At 42.1% G+C, this 16,506-nt stretch overlaps 1 protein-coding gene across 2 annotated transcripts in view; it reads left to right on the plus strand.

Moving 5' to 3' along the window:
- Positions 1-9,373: 9,373 nt before the first annotated feature.
- NR1H4 (nuclear receptor subfamily 1 group H member 4) overlaps positions 9,374-16,506 on the plus strand; it is a 39,802-nt gene continuing 32,669 nt past the window's right edge. For both annotated transcript variants that reach the window (XM_049792349.1, XM_049792350.1), the window contains exons 1-2: positions 9,374-9,549; positions 15,634-15,773. In XM_049792349.1, coding sequence (XP_049648306.1) covers positions 15,689-15,773 — 85 coding nt within the window. In that variant the 5' untranslated portion in view covers positions 9,374-9,549; positions 15,634-15,688. The remainder of the gene's footprint in view (positions 9,550-15,633; positions 15,774-16,506) is intronic.

A 16,506-nucleotide genomic window follows, 5' to 3' on the forward strand; every position in this document is an offset into this window, starting at 1 on the left:
ATGCATGCTTGCTGCTCTCATGTACACGGCAATTCCACCTCCTTGCTGACCTGCTCTGTCCTTCCTCAAGAGCCTGTATCGCTCCAAGGCAGCACTCCAGTGGTGTGAGCTCTCCCACCATGGCTCCGTGATCCCTGTGAGATCAGGGCCCTGCAACTGCACACAATTCCCTTTATTTCCCCCCGCCCACGCTGCGTTAGGGAGCAGCTAATTTTTTCAGCAGGAAACGTGCGAGTATCCACCATCTAAAGGCAAAGAATGGAGGCACTCCAAATTTTTCATTAATTTCTAAAGCTTTGGACTAGGAAGTAGATTGCTAAAATACTGTTAAATTGTGACATTAAGTGGAGGGATCAAAGGTAGGTACAGGAAAACTGCTTTTTCGCAACTCGGTTATTGCCTTGAAGTAATCCAAGGCTAGGCGTAAAGGCAGTCAAGGTCTCATTTCATTTTAGCGCCTGCTGGCTGGCATTTCTGTTACAGAAATCATCATGTCTCTGCCCACTTTTACTGGTAGTCTCAAAAAAGAGAAGGACTGTATCCAGGCCATCATAGATCAAGCTTTTCCACTTGAAGAAATGAGGAGCAGTATATTTACAGAACAGAGATTTATTACATTCAAGAAGCCTAAAGTGTCTGGTTAATTACAGTTAAATTCCTGGAATGAATTGACAATATTCCAAACAAGACTTTATCAGCTTCTTTGCAATACAGTCCATTTTACTGGCATGCTGTTCAAAGGTTTCTGTTGCAATTCATATTTAGGGGAGTTACGTAAAACTTGATGTAGGAATGAGTGACAAAGGTTTTATTTATTTCATATTATTATCTGTTGACTTTTAAAGACCTAAGTAACAAGACAGGTTAAGCAACAAGTCAATGATTAAACCGATAAAATGAGAATCAACTATGCTAGTTTTAAAAGAGCTTTAGAAAGTATGAAGCAGAAAAAATACAGTTCTCTGAGTTGTAAGTTGAAGTACTAAGATTTTTCTGTTCTACAGCTTATTTACAGTCTCTATTTGTTAACTATCATCTTTCTCAGGCAATTTATTTTTGTATAATATTTAATGTCAGAGGAGAGGCCTATGTTTGGGAAGTTTAATTTTTAGATCAACTTTACAACACGACTGGGTTATGCTTTGTCAAATTTTCCTAAAAGATTTAAGAACTGATGTTTCTTCAGAGAAAACGTTTTTTAAAATAGAGGGTATCGTGCTGTAGCTGTGACATTAAGGTCTTGCATAGTTCATCACCTACTTGAATAGCAGTTCCATCACTGGGAAAATAGCAGGACCCTCACATTTTCTAACTTTGTGTTGTCTTTCCTGGACTACGCTGAAAGCAGTAAGAGCTAGGTATACCCTTCCTTGGCCCTCTCTGGAATGAATTGGAAGTGGAGAAAAAAGAATGCAGTTCCGGGGTTTATGTAAATTTCCAGGTTGATATCACATATCCAGGAGAAAAATATTTTCTGTTTTTAAAAATTGGTGCTGCTACATGCATTTTTTTTCCCCTCTATCAATCTTTTATTTGGCAGGATGTATATTTACTGGCTGCACATTAATGAGACACAATCTGAAATACATAATCATCTGCTAGTATCTGGGTAATTTCCATGCATACAGGAAGGAATCTCTTTTGTGTGTTTACATGAGGATGGCTTTCTGGCAGCATGCTTTACATGTTGGAAGTCATCAGTTTCATTATGTTAGAACAGCATCAGTTGCATCTAATAATCATACTATTACTCCAGTATTTGGTACCTTTGGTGTTCCTGTCAACTTCTACTTCTGTGTTTAACATCAGCAGGTATTACAGGGAAAAGACTACTGGAAAAAAAAATAAGGCATGATTTTTGCCCTTCGGTTGTCCATGATATTAATTTCTTTGTTAATCGCATGTACAGATTCTGTTTCTTTCAAGTAGCAATAGCAGCACTTACACCTAGGCACCCAAAAAAGCTTCAGCCAAAAAAAATTTCACGTATAAGTTTGCTGCAGCTAAGACTCAGCTGTAGTCCTCACACTAACCAGAACAGCAGCTCCCTGGTTATCGATCCCTGGTGCTGTCTTGTTTTAATTTTTCTCTCCAATTTAAGAGATCAGAAGCTGGAACTTCATTCTCCGTGCTACATGGCAGCTGGTTCCTGTGGGCTGGGGATGTTTTTTTAAGTAGTTCTGTACATCAAAGAGGTTGGCAGGAGGGCTTGATTCCTCCTGGAGCTCATTTCTCTGCTAGCTCCTGCCAGACAAGAGAGTTAACGTCACGGATGGCTGCTTGGCCCAGTCCTTGCTCCCAAGAACTTCCTAGCCATTATTTCTGTAACAGTAACACCTTCATTTCCACATTTGCCATTATGGTAATCGGTTTCTATGTTCAAGAAATATAAATATAGCTAAAATGGGCTGGTGAAACATAGGGACTGATCCTACAGGCTCTTGAGGATTTATCCCACCATGGGTTAGCAGCTGAGAAAGGGCTGTCTCCTGGATGAGCATGGCACAACCTCTGGATGGGCAACTCCATTGCTCAGGGGAAATACCTGTTTTGGGGGAAGGCTTGTAAATTCAGAGAGTTGTAGCCACAGTCCCCCACAGCTCGACGCAATTCTGAGGAAACCTTGAGGGAAAGGATAGAAACCTCTAAGTTGGCTCCAGATTTGTGAAGAGCCAGTGCAGAGGGAGGAACGATGGTTATGCTGCTGAGTAGGTGAACTGCCATGCTTTGAACTGATTTTTGCCCTTTTTCACATAAATTGTCTCATCCTACACACCTATTTAAAGAAACAGGTAAAGCCTAAAATTCATTAATTTGTAAGACTCCCTTCCTTGTGAAGGTTTGTCACCAAAGGCAAGAAACAGAACTAGAAAAATTTCCCATGCATGTAATCTACTCTATCTATTCTCTAGATAACCTGGTTTTATTATAGGTTTCCTGTTGTGGGATGAGATGGGAACATGAAATGTATCTGCCAAGTGAGATTTGAGATAAATGAGGGATCTGCCAATGCAAATGATTCATATTTTGGGATATGACCCAATTTTGGACAAAAAGGGTATCAGATTAGGTTTTGATAAATGAAGCTTTTCTTATGATTGAGCCCAGGTTAATACTGCTATGAGATAAGTAACCTCTCCATTTCCTGATTTGTGTTGTTTAAATTTAATAAAATTTATGCTGCATTTAATTTCTCTCTTCCAAAAAGGGAAGTAATTTGTTTTCAGAGTGCAATGATGTAAACTGAAGATTAGGAAAGAAAGGAAAATAAACTAAATCCTTTAAATTCTCCCAAGATCTATTGTTTAACATCCCTTTACCTTTCTCTTCAACCACCACACTTTTCTTTGGCCTGCTCATTTGCTCGTTACTGCTAATTATGGCAATAAGTACCTCATGCTTTGTTTGCACCTCCATGGCTAAGGAGACCACTGTCCTAGGAGAGCTGTGGCTGTTTCAGAGCTCTTTGCTGTAATGCGCCCAGGAGCTGCGCACCAGTTCCACCAGTCACCCCACCAACATCTTCCACAATGAGGTGGGAAGGGCTCCACCAACACAGTCATGGCTGACTTTGTTGGAATTAAGGTGGAGGCAACTGAAAGATAAAATTATATACTTTCTCACTTTTTGGAGTTTGGCGATATCTCAGCTACGTCCAGGACCCAGTGTCATCTAATTTCCATCCCCTTTCATTTTGCCTCTAGCTGGGTGGAGCCACGAGCACTCTTCAGCTGAACTTGTGACGGTGACTTTTTAATATCTCGCTTTTTCCAGTGCAATTTGGCCATTAAGAGTTTAGTCCTGCTGCTGCTCCTCTTGCCTGCCACAAGCGACCATAACCATATTCACAATTTCTCCAAATTCCAGTAGGGAACAAGGAAGAGCCAACAAAAACTGTGAAAGCTGCTCTACATCAGGGTCCTGAGGACACTAACAGGCTTTAACAACCCTGACCAGCCTCACATGGGGCCTCCCACACACCTCGCCCCTGGGCTCAGGATGCTATTTCAGCTCAAGCCTGGGCCCCTAGTCCCAGTTGGAGATGTGTTTGGTGCTGGCTCCTTACGTCCTGGCTCACCGGTGGATTTTTCCCAGGTGGACTGCAGGTATAAGCTGTAGCCTGTGTTTTCTCCAGTCCTGCTTCTGCTCTGCCTCCCGGGTGGACCTCAGGCTGATGCTGCAGGTAGTGTGTCTCCAGTCCTGCATCTGACCCTACCTCCTCCTGCGGCTCTTGGCTCATCCCTGGATGGCTCCTGGTCTTGATTCAGCACCTCACCTCCCCACGGCTGGTGCTACCAGTTCGGGTACTGCGGGACTATTCCCTGTTAGTGGGGCTATCCTCAGCTCCTGGCTCATCCTCAGGGAGCGGTCCTGCTCCTCCTTGATGTCCAAGTGTCCTCCTTGCTGAAGGAAGAAGGCAGCTTCTTCCAAACCGAGTCCTGCGTGATTTCTCATAGCCAAATCTGATGTTCCCCCTCCTCCTGGACGTATAGGTGAGTGTAATGAGTTTTCCATCAGGTGCTGAGTGTGTGATGTTCCCCAGGTGGTCGTGGGCTTCTCTGGGCAGGATGGGGTCGTTCCCCTGAGCTTTGCTCCGGGTATTTGTCTGGGGTATGATGCCTGCTCTGCAGCCTTCCCTCTCAATAAGCAACGAGAGGAGTCATCTGCCTGCAGTGCTTCAGAACACAGGAGACCTTCCTCTAGAACAATCAAGTATAGAGCTGAGGGTTTAAAAGGCTAACAGTGACCCTGGCTTGCCAAACAGCTTTAACAGAGGCTCCTCCTGCACCTCCGACAGCTTACGTTGTCCATTCACGTGATGCCTGGACTACATTTCCTCTCCCATCCTGAAAGAAATGGTTTCTTGTTAGTTACTGAGCTAGTCCTTTTAAACACCTGTGGTTTTCCTTGACAATAGACACAGTATGAGAAACAAGTAGACAGTTAAAAGTTTGCAGAATGCATTTACTTAGTGTGAATATTCTAGCAATTCGAAAGCCCATCTAGAAATATCCCAGTATTTATTTATTAATAATACTTCACTCATCACCTTTGACATTTAGTTTAAAAGAACTGCTTATTAATGAAAAGACAGTGCATTCATTTACTGGAATAAATCAACATTTCATAATATTTTTATCTCTCCAAATATTTACATAAATGAAGGCTAACCCTTATTGAACTCAATCACTATCATACTGTATAACATCAAAATGTCAAGAGGAAAAAATTGAAAGAATAAAGTATGTATTTACTCTGAGGCCTCTAAGAGAACTTCTTATCAGCTAATACTGTGCTAACATGTTAAACTTCAAGCTGTGATTCCTCTAGGAGTTTTTTTAAACTTGTAACCCCTAGCGGGAGGTGGGGTGGGGGGGAAGCATGTAATATCAGTACCTTAATTAAAATTTAAAATAATGAGAGAGAATCTAATGTGGAATAACCAGAACTTACTCATAGAAAAAACACATTCTGAATTTCAGTTGAAGTCAGCTAGAGGGAGGTAGACCAAGCTCCCCATACTGGAGTATCTGATACTGTAGCTGGTTCCATATATGCTCAGCTCTGCTCTTGCACCCAGGCAGCTGTAAGACGGTATCGTCTTAATAACCTATATGCTCTTGCTAGGGCATGTTGGCTAACTATTAACTGCCTGCCACCAGGGAGGAATTCCCCCTCTTAGGACAGACTGTTCCATAGTCATTTTACCCTTCATGACAGTCCGCTTTAAATAAGTGATAAAGACAGAATATTGGATTTTACCCGGCACAACACAGGTTTGTTGAACAAATTTTGCCCTGTTCAGAAACTGAATGATTGGAGAGCAACTTATAATGAAGAGGCTCTAATTAATGAAAGACTTACTCAATAAGCTAAACTAATCTTAAAAGTGGAGTTATTCCTCTGCTTTTGAAATGCAGGAGGAAAACAAAATGAAGGTGAACAGCTACCAGAGTTAACTCCCTGAAACATTGCACCCCATTCCTTTCCCATTTTAGCCTGTACAGAAGCAGCTTTATCTATTAAGATTGCTTAATTACCTTCCTATGATAAAATTTACTGTAAGCTAGTGAGAATTTTGACCATCCTTCAAGAAATGAAAGGCTTCCTTTATTCATTAGAGTGGTAAACAGCGATATTTCTGAGAGTGCCTAAGAGGAAGAAATGTCCGCTCCGAGGGACAGACCACGACGCAAAGCGGTGTAGAAGACGCGCGTCCTTTGTAAAGCAGTCAAAAATAAGGGGTGCTGCAGGGATGAAAGAAAAGCTGCAGGTGACCCTGCTGTTTAGCGGCAACTGTTTATAACCAAGTGGGAAACACTCTCCGAGCTGTAACTGATGGTTTGTGCTGAGGCATGGTTTGGTTCAGATGAGCCCTTGGGTGTCTGCAGAACCGTTCGTGCTGGGGGAAAGAGGTTCTTGAGCACGAGCAGCTTTCAGTCAGGACACGTGTCTCTTGACCTGTCAAACAAGCACAGACTCAAGGTCTCTCGCTAGTTGTGACTGGTGGTCATCTGTACGATACTGCCGGAGCTCCAAGCAACTGGTTGGGAGTAGGCAGAAAGTTGTACAGCTGTTGACAAGATTTCCTATGCAAAAAAGAAGGTCCTGGTCATTTGTGGGTACATTATTTTCATATTTTCTTAATATGTGGTGATGCATTCATAGGGGTGTGAAGAGAAGGAAATGTTGAAGATGAATGCCCAACCTACCTCCTACCTTTTCTTCCTTTCCCCCTATCCTCTTCTGTGCCAGATTCTCCCATCCACAATTCTGATGACAAACTACTTTGTTGCCAGGAATTGTCTTGCCTTTCTATGGCTGAGGCCATGGAGCTACCTCATCAGTGCAAGCATGGGTTGGCAATTATTTCAGTGGAGAAAAGGCAGAGTAGCAGGAGGAGGAGCAGCAAACAGGAGCTATGACAAAAACCTCCAATTCTTTCATGGAGTGTGGGGTTACAGGGTTAATGTTAGTATTGTCTAGAGAAGTTTTAGGATGTCAGTAAATTTTCTGAAATTTTAAAAATTATAGCATGCAATGCTATCTTAAAAAGATATTCTATTTATAAGTAACTGGATTTGAATCTTTTTCCTTCCTCTTCTCTCCCTTGATGCTGTGTAGCTAGTCTCTTGTAACACTAAAGGAGATGTATTTGATTTGCTCTAATTCCTTTCTGTTCAATTTTCATTTGCACATCAGCTACGATAAAATATGAACACCTGGCTTGAACTAGTAACGCCAGATGTCGTTGCCACAGGCAACATCTCCTCTTTTGATCACGTGGATTCTTTCTTTGCTTTTTCCAATAATGTCTTGAAAGTATTGATTAGTGGACAAAGCACCACTTCACCACTTGCCTCTTTATTATTGTAAGGAAAGGAAAAAGGTTTTAATGCAACAAATTTGTTAGTGAATAGGGCCATTAAATTTGGTTTCCTTTGTGGTGAGCTCTTCACTGTCTGACAAACAGCATCCACACAGAGGAAAATGCTTTTTGGGGAAGAACCTCTATTGAAAGTTGGTCTCCAGGGACTTCTAAATAGCAATTGCTCTGTGCCACCAACTCTCTAGGACCAATGTTGCAGGAGGCTGAAAGCCGAAAAAGAGATTTAAGGTCTTCAGAACTAGCTGAGACACGGAAAGCTTCATGAGGCATAATATGACATTTGTTGGACTTCTTGTCTCAGCCTCCGCTGCTTCAGCTGATAAGGGACAAATCCCATCACTGGCCTCAGGATGACCAAAGACAGAGGGGTTTTGGCATGTGTTTCCTAGGCACCACTGCAGTGGACATTTACTGGAATGTAAAGATGGGGTGGTGGCATGTTTGGAGTTGCGGAGACCGCCTGTCTCCTGTGGGCGGGGTTGTTTTGAAAATAATTCTCTTATTTGAAAGTGCTTTGTCAATTTTGATAAATGTGAATTTGTAAACGATAAGATTTCTGTTTTACAGGAGTGATGGCTTTCAGGAAGTCAGAAATGAAGACTGAGAGACTTAAATGTACTTATTATATGGCCAGTGCCTGCTGGAATGAACTATAGGCATAAATCCCGGAGAGCAGTACCCCCTGGGAGTGCTAGTGTCCAGCGACAGCCTTACGGCATCATTCTCCCATTGATCTCTTCAGAAACCTGTCATACCTCGTGTGTTTGGCTGGCTACCAGGTGAATTTGCAAGGGAGGCAACACGTGAGAAAGACCCTTTATTATCACATTTAAAAGAGAAAGATAGAGAGTTTCAGTTTCCTTGATATAAGCTTAAGGATTAATATACCTTTTAAATTTTTTTTTTTCCCCTTAAGCTGGGGGAAAGCAGGGGAATTTTACTCTTGAGAGTTTCAGGGCCAGCAACCGTCACCTTTCTCCTAGAGAAGACTGTGTTTGCTGCCCAGTGCCTCTCTCTTCTGGAGTAGGAGGGACAGCTTGTGTCGCTGTGTATTCACTCTTTATCAGACAGTGCAAATATGTAGAGAACGATGGAGAGCATATACCATGTAGCAGACGTGAACTCGTTTACCACGAGGGATGCTGCCGGCTGTTTCTTCTGGCTGAAATCTGCCTCAATACCACTGCCAGATCAATTCCCCCCCACTGGATACGTTTAGCAATGCAAAACAGGGCATTATTACCCTTGCTGTGTAGGTGGGATGTTGAAACAGAACAGCCTGGATTCGTTCCACTTTAAATTCCTCTACTGGGTAAGTGGGGTTGTAGCGGTTCGAGGTCCCCTTTTTGTCAGGGGCAAGAGATCAGCGTTTTCAGACGAAGTGCAGCCCACCCGGGCTGTGATTCACCACCTACAGGTACCAATTCCTTCCCCTTGTGCACAGAAGTTGCGTGAGACTACTAGGTTTAAAGTTATGGCCCTCGGTTTCATGCCTAAAGCTTTACGGGACGAGCCCAAATCAAAATGATGCAGTTTGTTAGAGAGTGTGGCAGATCCAGGAACCGAACCTTAATGTCCCCAGATCCCTGTGATGCTGTAATTTATAGCCCGTTCTGCTTCTTCAGTACTCGGTGTGATGCTCAGTTCCCCTAAAAAGTGTAAAGAGTAACAGAAATACTTAGAAGTCAAGTATATGTGCTGGAATGACATCTGGGCTCCTTGGGTGGCAAAGACAAGGAGGCTGCGAGTGTCATAAAAATGTGCACGTACAAGAAAAGTGTTATAATCAGCAGCAAGGTCCTATCGCCCCACTTTTTGAGCCAACTTCCCCCCTGCACCCAGCCAGAGTAATAATGAGCATCTCAAGTCTCTGATGATGGAGAAGCCGGGATACACAATGTTTTAATACAGCCTGTGTTTGGAGAGTTTCGCAAAGAAAGAATTGTTAATGAGTAATCCTTGTCCATTAGGGCACTGAGACAATGAGCCCAAGCTTTGATTCATTGTGTTATCACTACAGGCTTCTGCTAAACCTAAAAAAAAAAAAAAAAAAAAAAAAAGCCAAAACAAAAATGTTCCTGTGTAAGAATCGTTAGGATACTGAACTGAGCGCAGAACTGTCTTACATCCTGCCATCTGCAGTCTTCCAGAAAAGAACAGTAAGTAATAATTCCTTAAACTGATAGCTCTTGCTGTTGTATAGTATAAAAGCAATTTTCTCACCTGAATTATTTAGTGGATGTTAATGGATTTTTGACCAGAAAAAAAAAAAGATTTTTAAAGCTAGTATTTTATTGAAGAAAAATGTAAGAAGTCATTTCATGTACAAAACTGGCGCAACAGCAGGAATTCCCCTTGGGAAAAATGTTAAGGTCATGAAAAATAATGACGGTGTTGGAATTTGTTTTTAGAAAGCTGGCTTCTGTGTCTGTGTGTCACTGGAAAAGAAAGCATAACTTTGATACTGAGTCTTTCCTGCATTAACACTATCTAGTTAATTACATGCATCAGCTTTAAAATTGTACTGGTTTGTTAATTTCTTTTCCTTTTAGGAAAAGAAAATGTTTTAAATGTGATTAATGGGAGAACAGATGACAGTCCAGAAAGGGAACAGTTCTATTTGTTTTATACAATTTCTTTGTTTGACAGTTCTGGGTACAGATTCCAGGTGCGTCTTCCGAAGTCCAGGACTTTAGCACTTATTTCACATAACTAGCACAAGCAAAAGGGGGTTTCACATTTCAAGTGATTACTATTTGAATCCATTGCCAGTTTTTAAGAAAACGTCCGTTTACTCTGAGAATTCCTGCTAGCCATTTATCTTCAGAAAACTAAAACCACGGTGGGACACATTTGGCTTTTGTTATTTTTACTGCTACTGCTTGTATTACAGAGAACCTAGAGATCCCAAACTAGATTGGGACCCCACTAGGCTAGACAGGAGTCCAAGAACAGGTTAAGAAAGGAGGGTTTGCTTTTTTATCTGGTGAGACATGAAAAAGGAGCTGGGGAAAGGAAGACACAGAGAAATGGTGTTCAGCAGGTCACCCCAGGGACAGTCAGAAGCTGGCCCCACTCTTTGAAGTTACTTGCCTACTTACAGAAATGCCACTGAGAGGTCTGGTAGAGTTTTCAGTTCTAGTTGTGACTGACTTAAAGATATTTATTTTCGCTTCAGAATTAAGCTGTAAGAATACCCTTTTTTTTTTTCTTTTTTTTTTTTCTGTGTCCTGTGTCTCTTTGCTGCTCTGATTTTAAATGTCACATTAAAAAATCTAAATGTTAAATTTCAGACCAACACAGTAACACCAGTCCTGCCTCTGGTTCTCAGACTTGCTCATATTGTTGCTTATATTTTGCATCAGTTGCTGTGTAGCTGCCCGTGGTGCCACGCATGCCAAAATGATCTGGCAGCAAAAGGCCAGGAACAAGGAGCACAAATCTTCCTAATGCTTTCATGTCTCTTTGATACGCTTTGAAACAAACAAACAAGCAAATAAAAAAGCCTCTCAAATAAGCGAGGCACTGCATAAATATTCTACAAAAAGGCTATGAGGCCAGATCAAAAGCCTGTGAACTAGATGGGAATTTTCCTATTGATGTTAACAGTGTTTGGATGGGGCCATAGATTAGTGTTGTTACTGAAATTTCTCTTTGAGCAATTGGCAGCCAGATGTGTAAAGAATAGGACAATATTACGGGACAGAAGGAGGGAAATGTACCTTACTAATATTCGTGAAAAATTTTGCCAGTGCTTTGATATATCTTCCTTTACTGAGTAATTTAAATAGATTCAATCATTCTTCTTCCAAAGGTAAAACGTAATTAGACTACCATGGAGATTTCCTGATGATCAAACATATTTTTACTTTACCTGAAAGTATGGGGCTATGATGCTTTTGTCTTTCAGTGAGCCCAGCTGATTTTAACTTTAATTATTTCATTAAGAGGCTTGGCTTTGCTTACACAGAAGCCAGGGGAAGCTTTGCTACTACCACAGTAGTGTCAGAGGTAGTCCACTGATAAGAGTCCACAATAAATCTGAAACCTACACCCACACGCATATGTGTATACATATATATTTGTACACTCCCATGAACAAATCTCCTGAGAGAAAGCTGAATAAACATGCAGGCACATACATATGGTGAAAGAACAAACCTCATATGTAAAAACCTACATCTCGGTTTTCTCAGTTACACGTGGAATACATAAACATGCACTGATTGACTGTTCTGAAGTATGCTAAAGGATACATGTGATAAAATTTTATGTAATATGCAATTCATGAAAGTAATCTCAAGCAATTGGGCATATATTTTACTTTACATACTGATCTCTGTTTTTCTTTGCTGTATATTTTTGGCCTATGAAAATAATCTCAAAAGGTGCTGGAGTAAATAGCTTTATTAACGAGTTAACTAAAATAATTATTTGGGGGGGAAAAAAAAAAGCTTTGTAACTTATCCCATGCCTCTTAATTTCTCTTGAGGGGCTCTTACTTTGGAGAGCAATATTGAGTTCCTGTGCACCTATTGCCTTTATTTCAGCTTTTACCCATCATCTGATGCATTCTTTTTTTGTTACATCTCAGGATGGAGTATCAGTCAAGTAGGCAAAGGCAGTCTAGATTCATCTTGATAGCAGTAGCTAAAAGATACACTTCATGAGGTAGAAATACCTATGAACGTTTAGTCGTGCCAAAGATGCCTGCGAGTATCAAGAAGCATTCCACTATTATGTGGTTTTGGTGGCTAAAGAAATGCAATTTGAGAGTGATTTCTGATCCCAGGTCACGTAGGTGAACTTGTTCTGGAAGCTGAGATGACGTAACTTTGTCACCAGCCAAAAAAACGCCTCAGACCCTCTATCTTTGGAAGGCATACTTTTGCCAACAGGATCCGTGCATCGGTGCCGCACATGGCGGCACCTTTGTCGCCCGGCGGTGTTGCTAGGAATTTGGGCGCCTCTGTACGTCTGCTGGCTGCGAATTTCCCACTGGCTGGAGCAATGCTCCTGCTCCACGGGAGCTGCAGCCGGCTGGGACCACAGCTGTTTGACTGCAGCACCAGCCCAGGAGGGTTGGGCTGAGAAGAGGCTGATGACGGGGTGCGCGGTCTGGAACCGGCTCCTTGAACGTGACGGGGTGCGCGGTCTGGAACCGGCTCCTTGAACGTGGAATCTGCCCCTGCGATGCCCTGCAACACCAACCTAGGGTGACCTATACTATTTCTCAGAACGGAACAAGGTGTGGAATAAGTGGTGCTTGAATGGTCTGTAGTGTGTACCTGGTGTAGGTCTGAAAGCTGGAAATCAGTAGCTGCTGCTTTTAAATACCAGTGAAATTAATTGGATAACTCTAATATAGGATAGATGGCTCAGAACAGGCTGGATTCAGGGACAAATCAAAGCAACATGTCTACCAGTATTTAATGAAGAGTTTGGTGTTCAGGCAAATTTACAGTAGCAAAGCTACATGTACTGGAAAATATATTTCCAGCCTTTTTAATGGTGATCGTGTCTTGTGCCTTGCAGAAATCCTCAGAAGACAGGATTAATTTCCTCCATGAAAGCCAGTAAATGGTCTACATCAGCTGAATATATTAAAGAAAATGAAGTATTAAAAAAGGTGGGAACTGTAAAATTGTAATGAACATTTGACTCAAACCGAATCTAGCTAGATCAAAATTAAAGTGGCAGGAGGGGTAGAGTTACAAAACCTGTAGTGTCCTAGCATACTGGGAGGTCATGACAAATATATCCTCAAGTTTCTTACTATAAACAAGGCAGTATTAATAGCGCCAAGGGTAGGTTTGTGTGTATGTAAAGAATAATAGATTCTAAGAAGTCTATCTTGAGGTTAAAGAGTGACATTACCTAATGACGTGTTAAAAAATGGAATAGCCTCAAAGAAACAAGAAAGAAGTTTATAGACATTTCAAAAAGACCATAAAAACACAGTAACTATATTAGCATTTAAAAATATAGCTTGCTTGCTTTCTCCTTTATTTGCAGCACAGACTAGACAGATGCAGGATATATACCTTACAAGCTAATAAGCTATGCATTGAAAGTCTGATTGTATACTGACAGTCTAACAAAATACTTTAAAATGGGTGTCATCTTGGGACTGTCCTTAAAGTATTTTGATATAACATCCAACATTACCTAAGCAGATAAGTTCTAGTCTCTGTATGAACATATAGAAAATCAGAGTCCCAACGCTGACACGTTAGCTGTTGCAGCGTTAGCTCCTCATATTGGGTCCGAGGAGGAAACACGAGAAGCCGTAGTAGTGATGGAACACAATATTCAAGTCCGGCTGCAAGGAAAGCTAATCCTGCAAGGAACTGCAAGGGTTGCACGCCTGTGAGCTGTAAGAAAGCTATCGAAGGGCTTGGACATGAGGAGAGGCTGGAGATGGCCTCTCTCCTCTGGTCTTCAGCAAGAAAATCCAGAGAAACCTTCAGGAGCCCTCTGAAGATGCCCCGTTTTGATGTTTCTCTTACTGACCACTGTTAGGGTCTTGGCTGTGCTGCTGTCTTCTCCCATCGCAGAACCCTTGAAACGGGCTGTAAGAGGAACCCCCTCCCAAGGGTCTCTCATGGGCAGTTCACGAGAAAACTGGCTGTCAGGAACTGTAGGACTTTTGCAGCCACGTGAGCAGCCCCATCTCTCCAGTCCAGCAGAAACCTTCCCCAGCAAACGTGGTGGTGGGGCCGTATGGTGGTTTGAAGTAGACGTGTGCCTACTGGGGTGGCTGGGCTGGTTGTCAACCCCCATCCCAAGACACGGGGAGGGTTTTTTCCTGTTGCAAAACTGTGTTTCTGCGCTAGATTTGAGACTGTGTGTTTACATGTTATTCGCCACAAGAACCCTATCTGGTCTGCGATACAAGTAGCTTTTGACATTTCTGAGTAAACTGTTTAAATTATCTGTGGGAGGACATTTAAAATGCATCTGCCTAATTAGAGGGCCTTTGTTTATGTTAGGAAAGAAATTAATGAATCCTTACGGACAAATCTGAATATAATTACACAGTGTGCTTGCCACTCTCACAAGCTACTTCCCAGTCTGCTCAGCTCTGGGGCCTCCTGCCGCCTTCACGTTTTTGTCAGATGACTTCACTTCTCCTCGAGAAACATGCTGAGCCCTCACTGGGAAGCAGGCTGGGCTATAACTCTCAAATCCCTTCTGTGACTGGAAACGCAGTCCCGGGGCCAGTCCCACGGGAATAAAACCGCATAAAGCATCAAGAGTCTAAAACAAAGAAAAACAAGATTCCTGTCAACTTTATGCAGAATCCCCTTGGTGTCTGCATAAACCCTTGAGACACCTCCTTGTTGGAGTTGTATATTCTGTTGCTGATGGTCCTGCCTCAAATGCAATCCTGCGTTGCCCCATCCCACCCACGTGAGCCCAACCTGGGCGAGGGACCCTCTTGCCCACCTTCCTCCTGGACGCGGCACCGCTCTCGCCGTAGGAGGCAACGGCAGGTCTCTTCCCTCTTATTTAATAGCCCGGCGGTCGGAGCGGGAAGAAGACGACCTGGGTACGGTACCGCTGTCAGCCCCAGGAGATGAAAGGTTCTCCAGCTGACCTGCTAGGAAAGCAGGCTGGTGAGCGGGCACAAGCATCTCCCGACCTTCCCAAGCGGGAATTATACGGCTGCTTGGGACCACAAAGGGAGCGGGTGGGCGAGCCTGGTTGTTAGACCAAGGCTTTGCTTTCTGTTTTTGCCACCGTTGATCTTGTTCAGACAGTAATTACTGAAGGCAAGATAAAGAGCCAGTCACTGGAAATTAAACTCAAGTCTCCTGGCTTGGTTCTTCTGACCTAACCATAAACTTACACTTTTTCAGTAAGAGAAAGCCGTGCGATGATGAAAGGCTGATGAAAAAGTAATGCAAACAACTGGTATTCCCTGGAAGGGGGGCTGAGCAGCGTGCCCTCAGCAGGTCAGGCCAGTGCTTCAGTCTGTGAATATTTGAATAAGGTTGAGCATAAACTGCCATTAGTTTTAAATGAACAGCAGAAGGACGGCAAATAAAATATACCAGAGCAAGGAAAAAACAAACAAACTAGATGCAGCATTTTATTTAAAGGCTGAATTAGGGATTGTAACTTCAAGCCGGTGTTTGTCACAGTAAATATTGAAACAACCTCCTGAATCCTGCCTTATAATAGGTACACAAAAAATAGTTATCTTGTTTTAAATATTATTTTTGCTTTATATCTTTCAGGGTCTCCTTTCAACCTGTTTCTTAATTGCCATATTCTTCCTGAACCAAAGAATAAATGGGATCCGAAATGAATTTAATAGGACATCACCAGCTAGCCGCTGCTGATGGATTTTCTCTTGCTGAAGGTCCTCATTTGTTTGGTAAGTCACCAAATTAGGTTAAAATAGCAAGCTATCCTTTACTCAGAAACCTAGAAGAAAACGCACTGAAATATCAAGTCACGGATGTGTGGTTGACACATGCCAACCTTCCTGAATCTTCAGTACCTATGGAAGGAATGACAAATAATGTGTCTGTGGTGTTAATGTAATCCTGCACACTATTGCTCTCATCACTGCTCATAGCAGAGCTTGTCGTTGGTTTTATAACACTATTCTAATACCTGAAACCATTCCACAAAGACAGACCTTTGTAGGTAGGCTGGATGTTTTCTTCATGTGAATCTTTTAAATCAAGCTGAGCAGGTATATTTTCAGTTAATTTGTAATAAAAGTATGCTGCAATGTATTTGCATTGCCACATGCAAATTTATGAAAGTAATTTCACCTAAATTAAAACCATTGTCTTATTGAGACGATTAAAAACTTATGCTATTAACTTCAATGCACAAAAAAATTTGTAATGCAGGCTGGAAAATTCTCCTTGCTCCAGTTCCACTGAATTTTTTAAGGCTAAGCATGTGTTTGTTAATGAATGAAGAATTCTTGGTCAATATTTTATAAGCATGGGGAAGCTGTCTTCTGTTATATGCAGTGCTAAGGAAAAAAAAAGAGAGAGAATAATACATTTTTTAGCCTTTTTTTGGCAGCAGAGGGGGACCTTCATTGAGTAACATGATACATTCAGAGCCTCCCACACAATACAGACCCCCAC

The sequence above is a fragment of the Accipiter gentilis genome, chromosome 34 (genome assembly GCF_929443795.1).
Source record: "Accipiter gentilis chromosome 34, bAccGen1.1, whole genome shotgun sequence".
NCBI lineage: Eukaryota > Metazoa > Chordata > Aves > Accipitriformes > Accipitridae > Astur > Astur gentilis.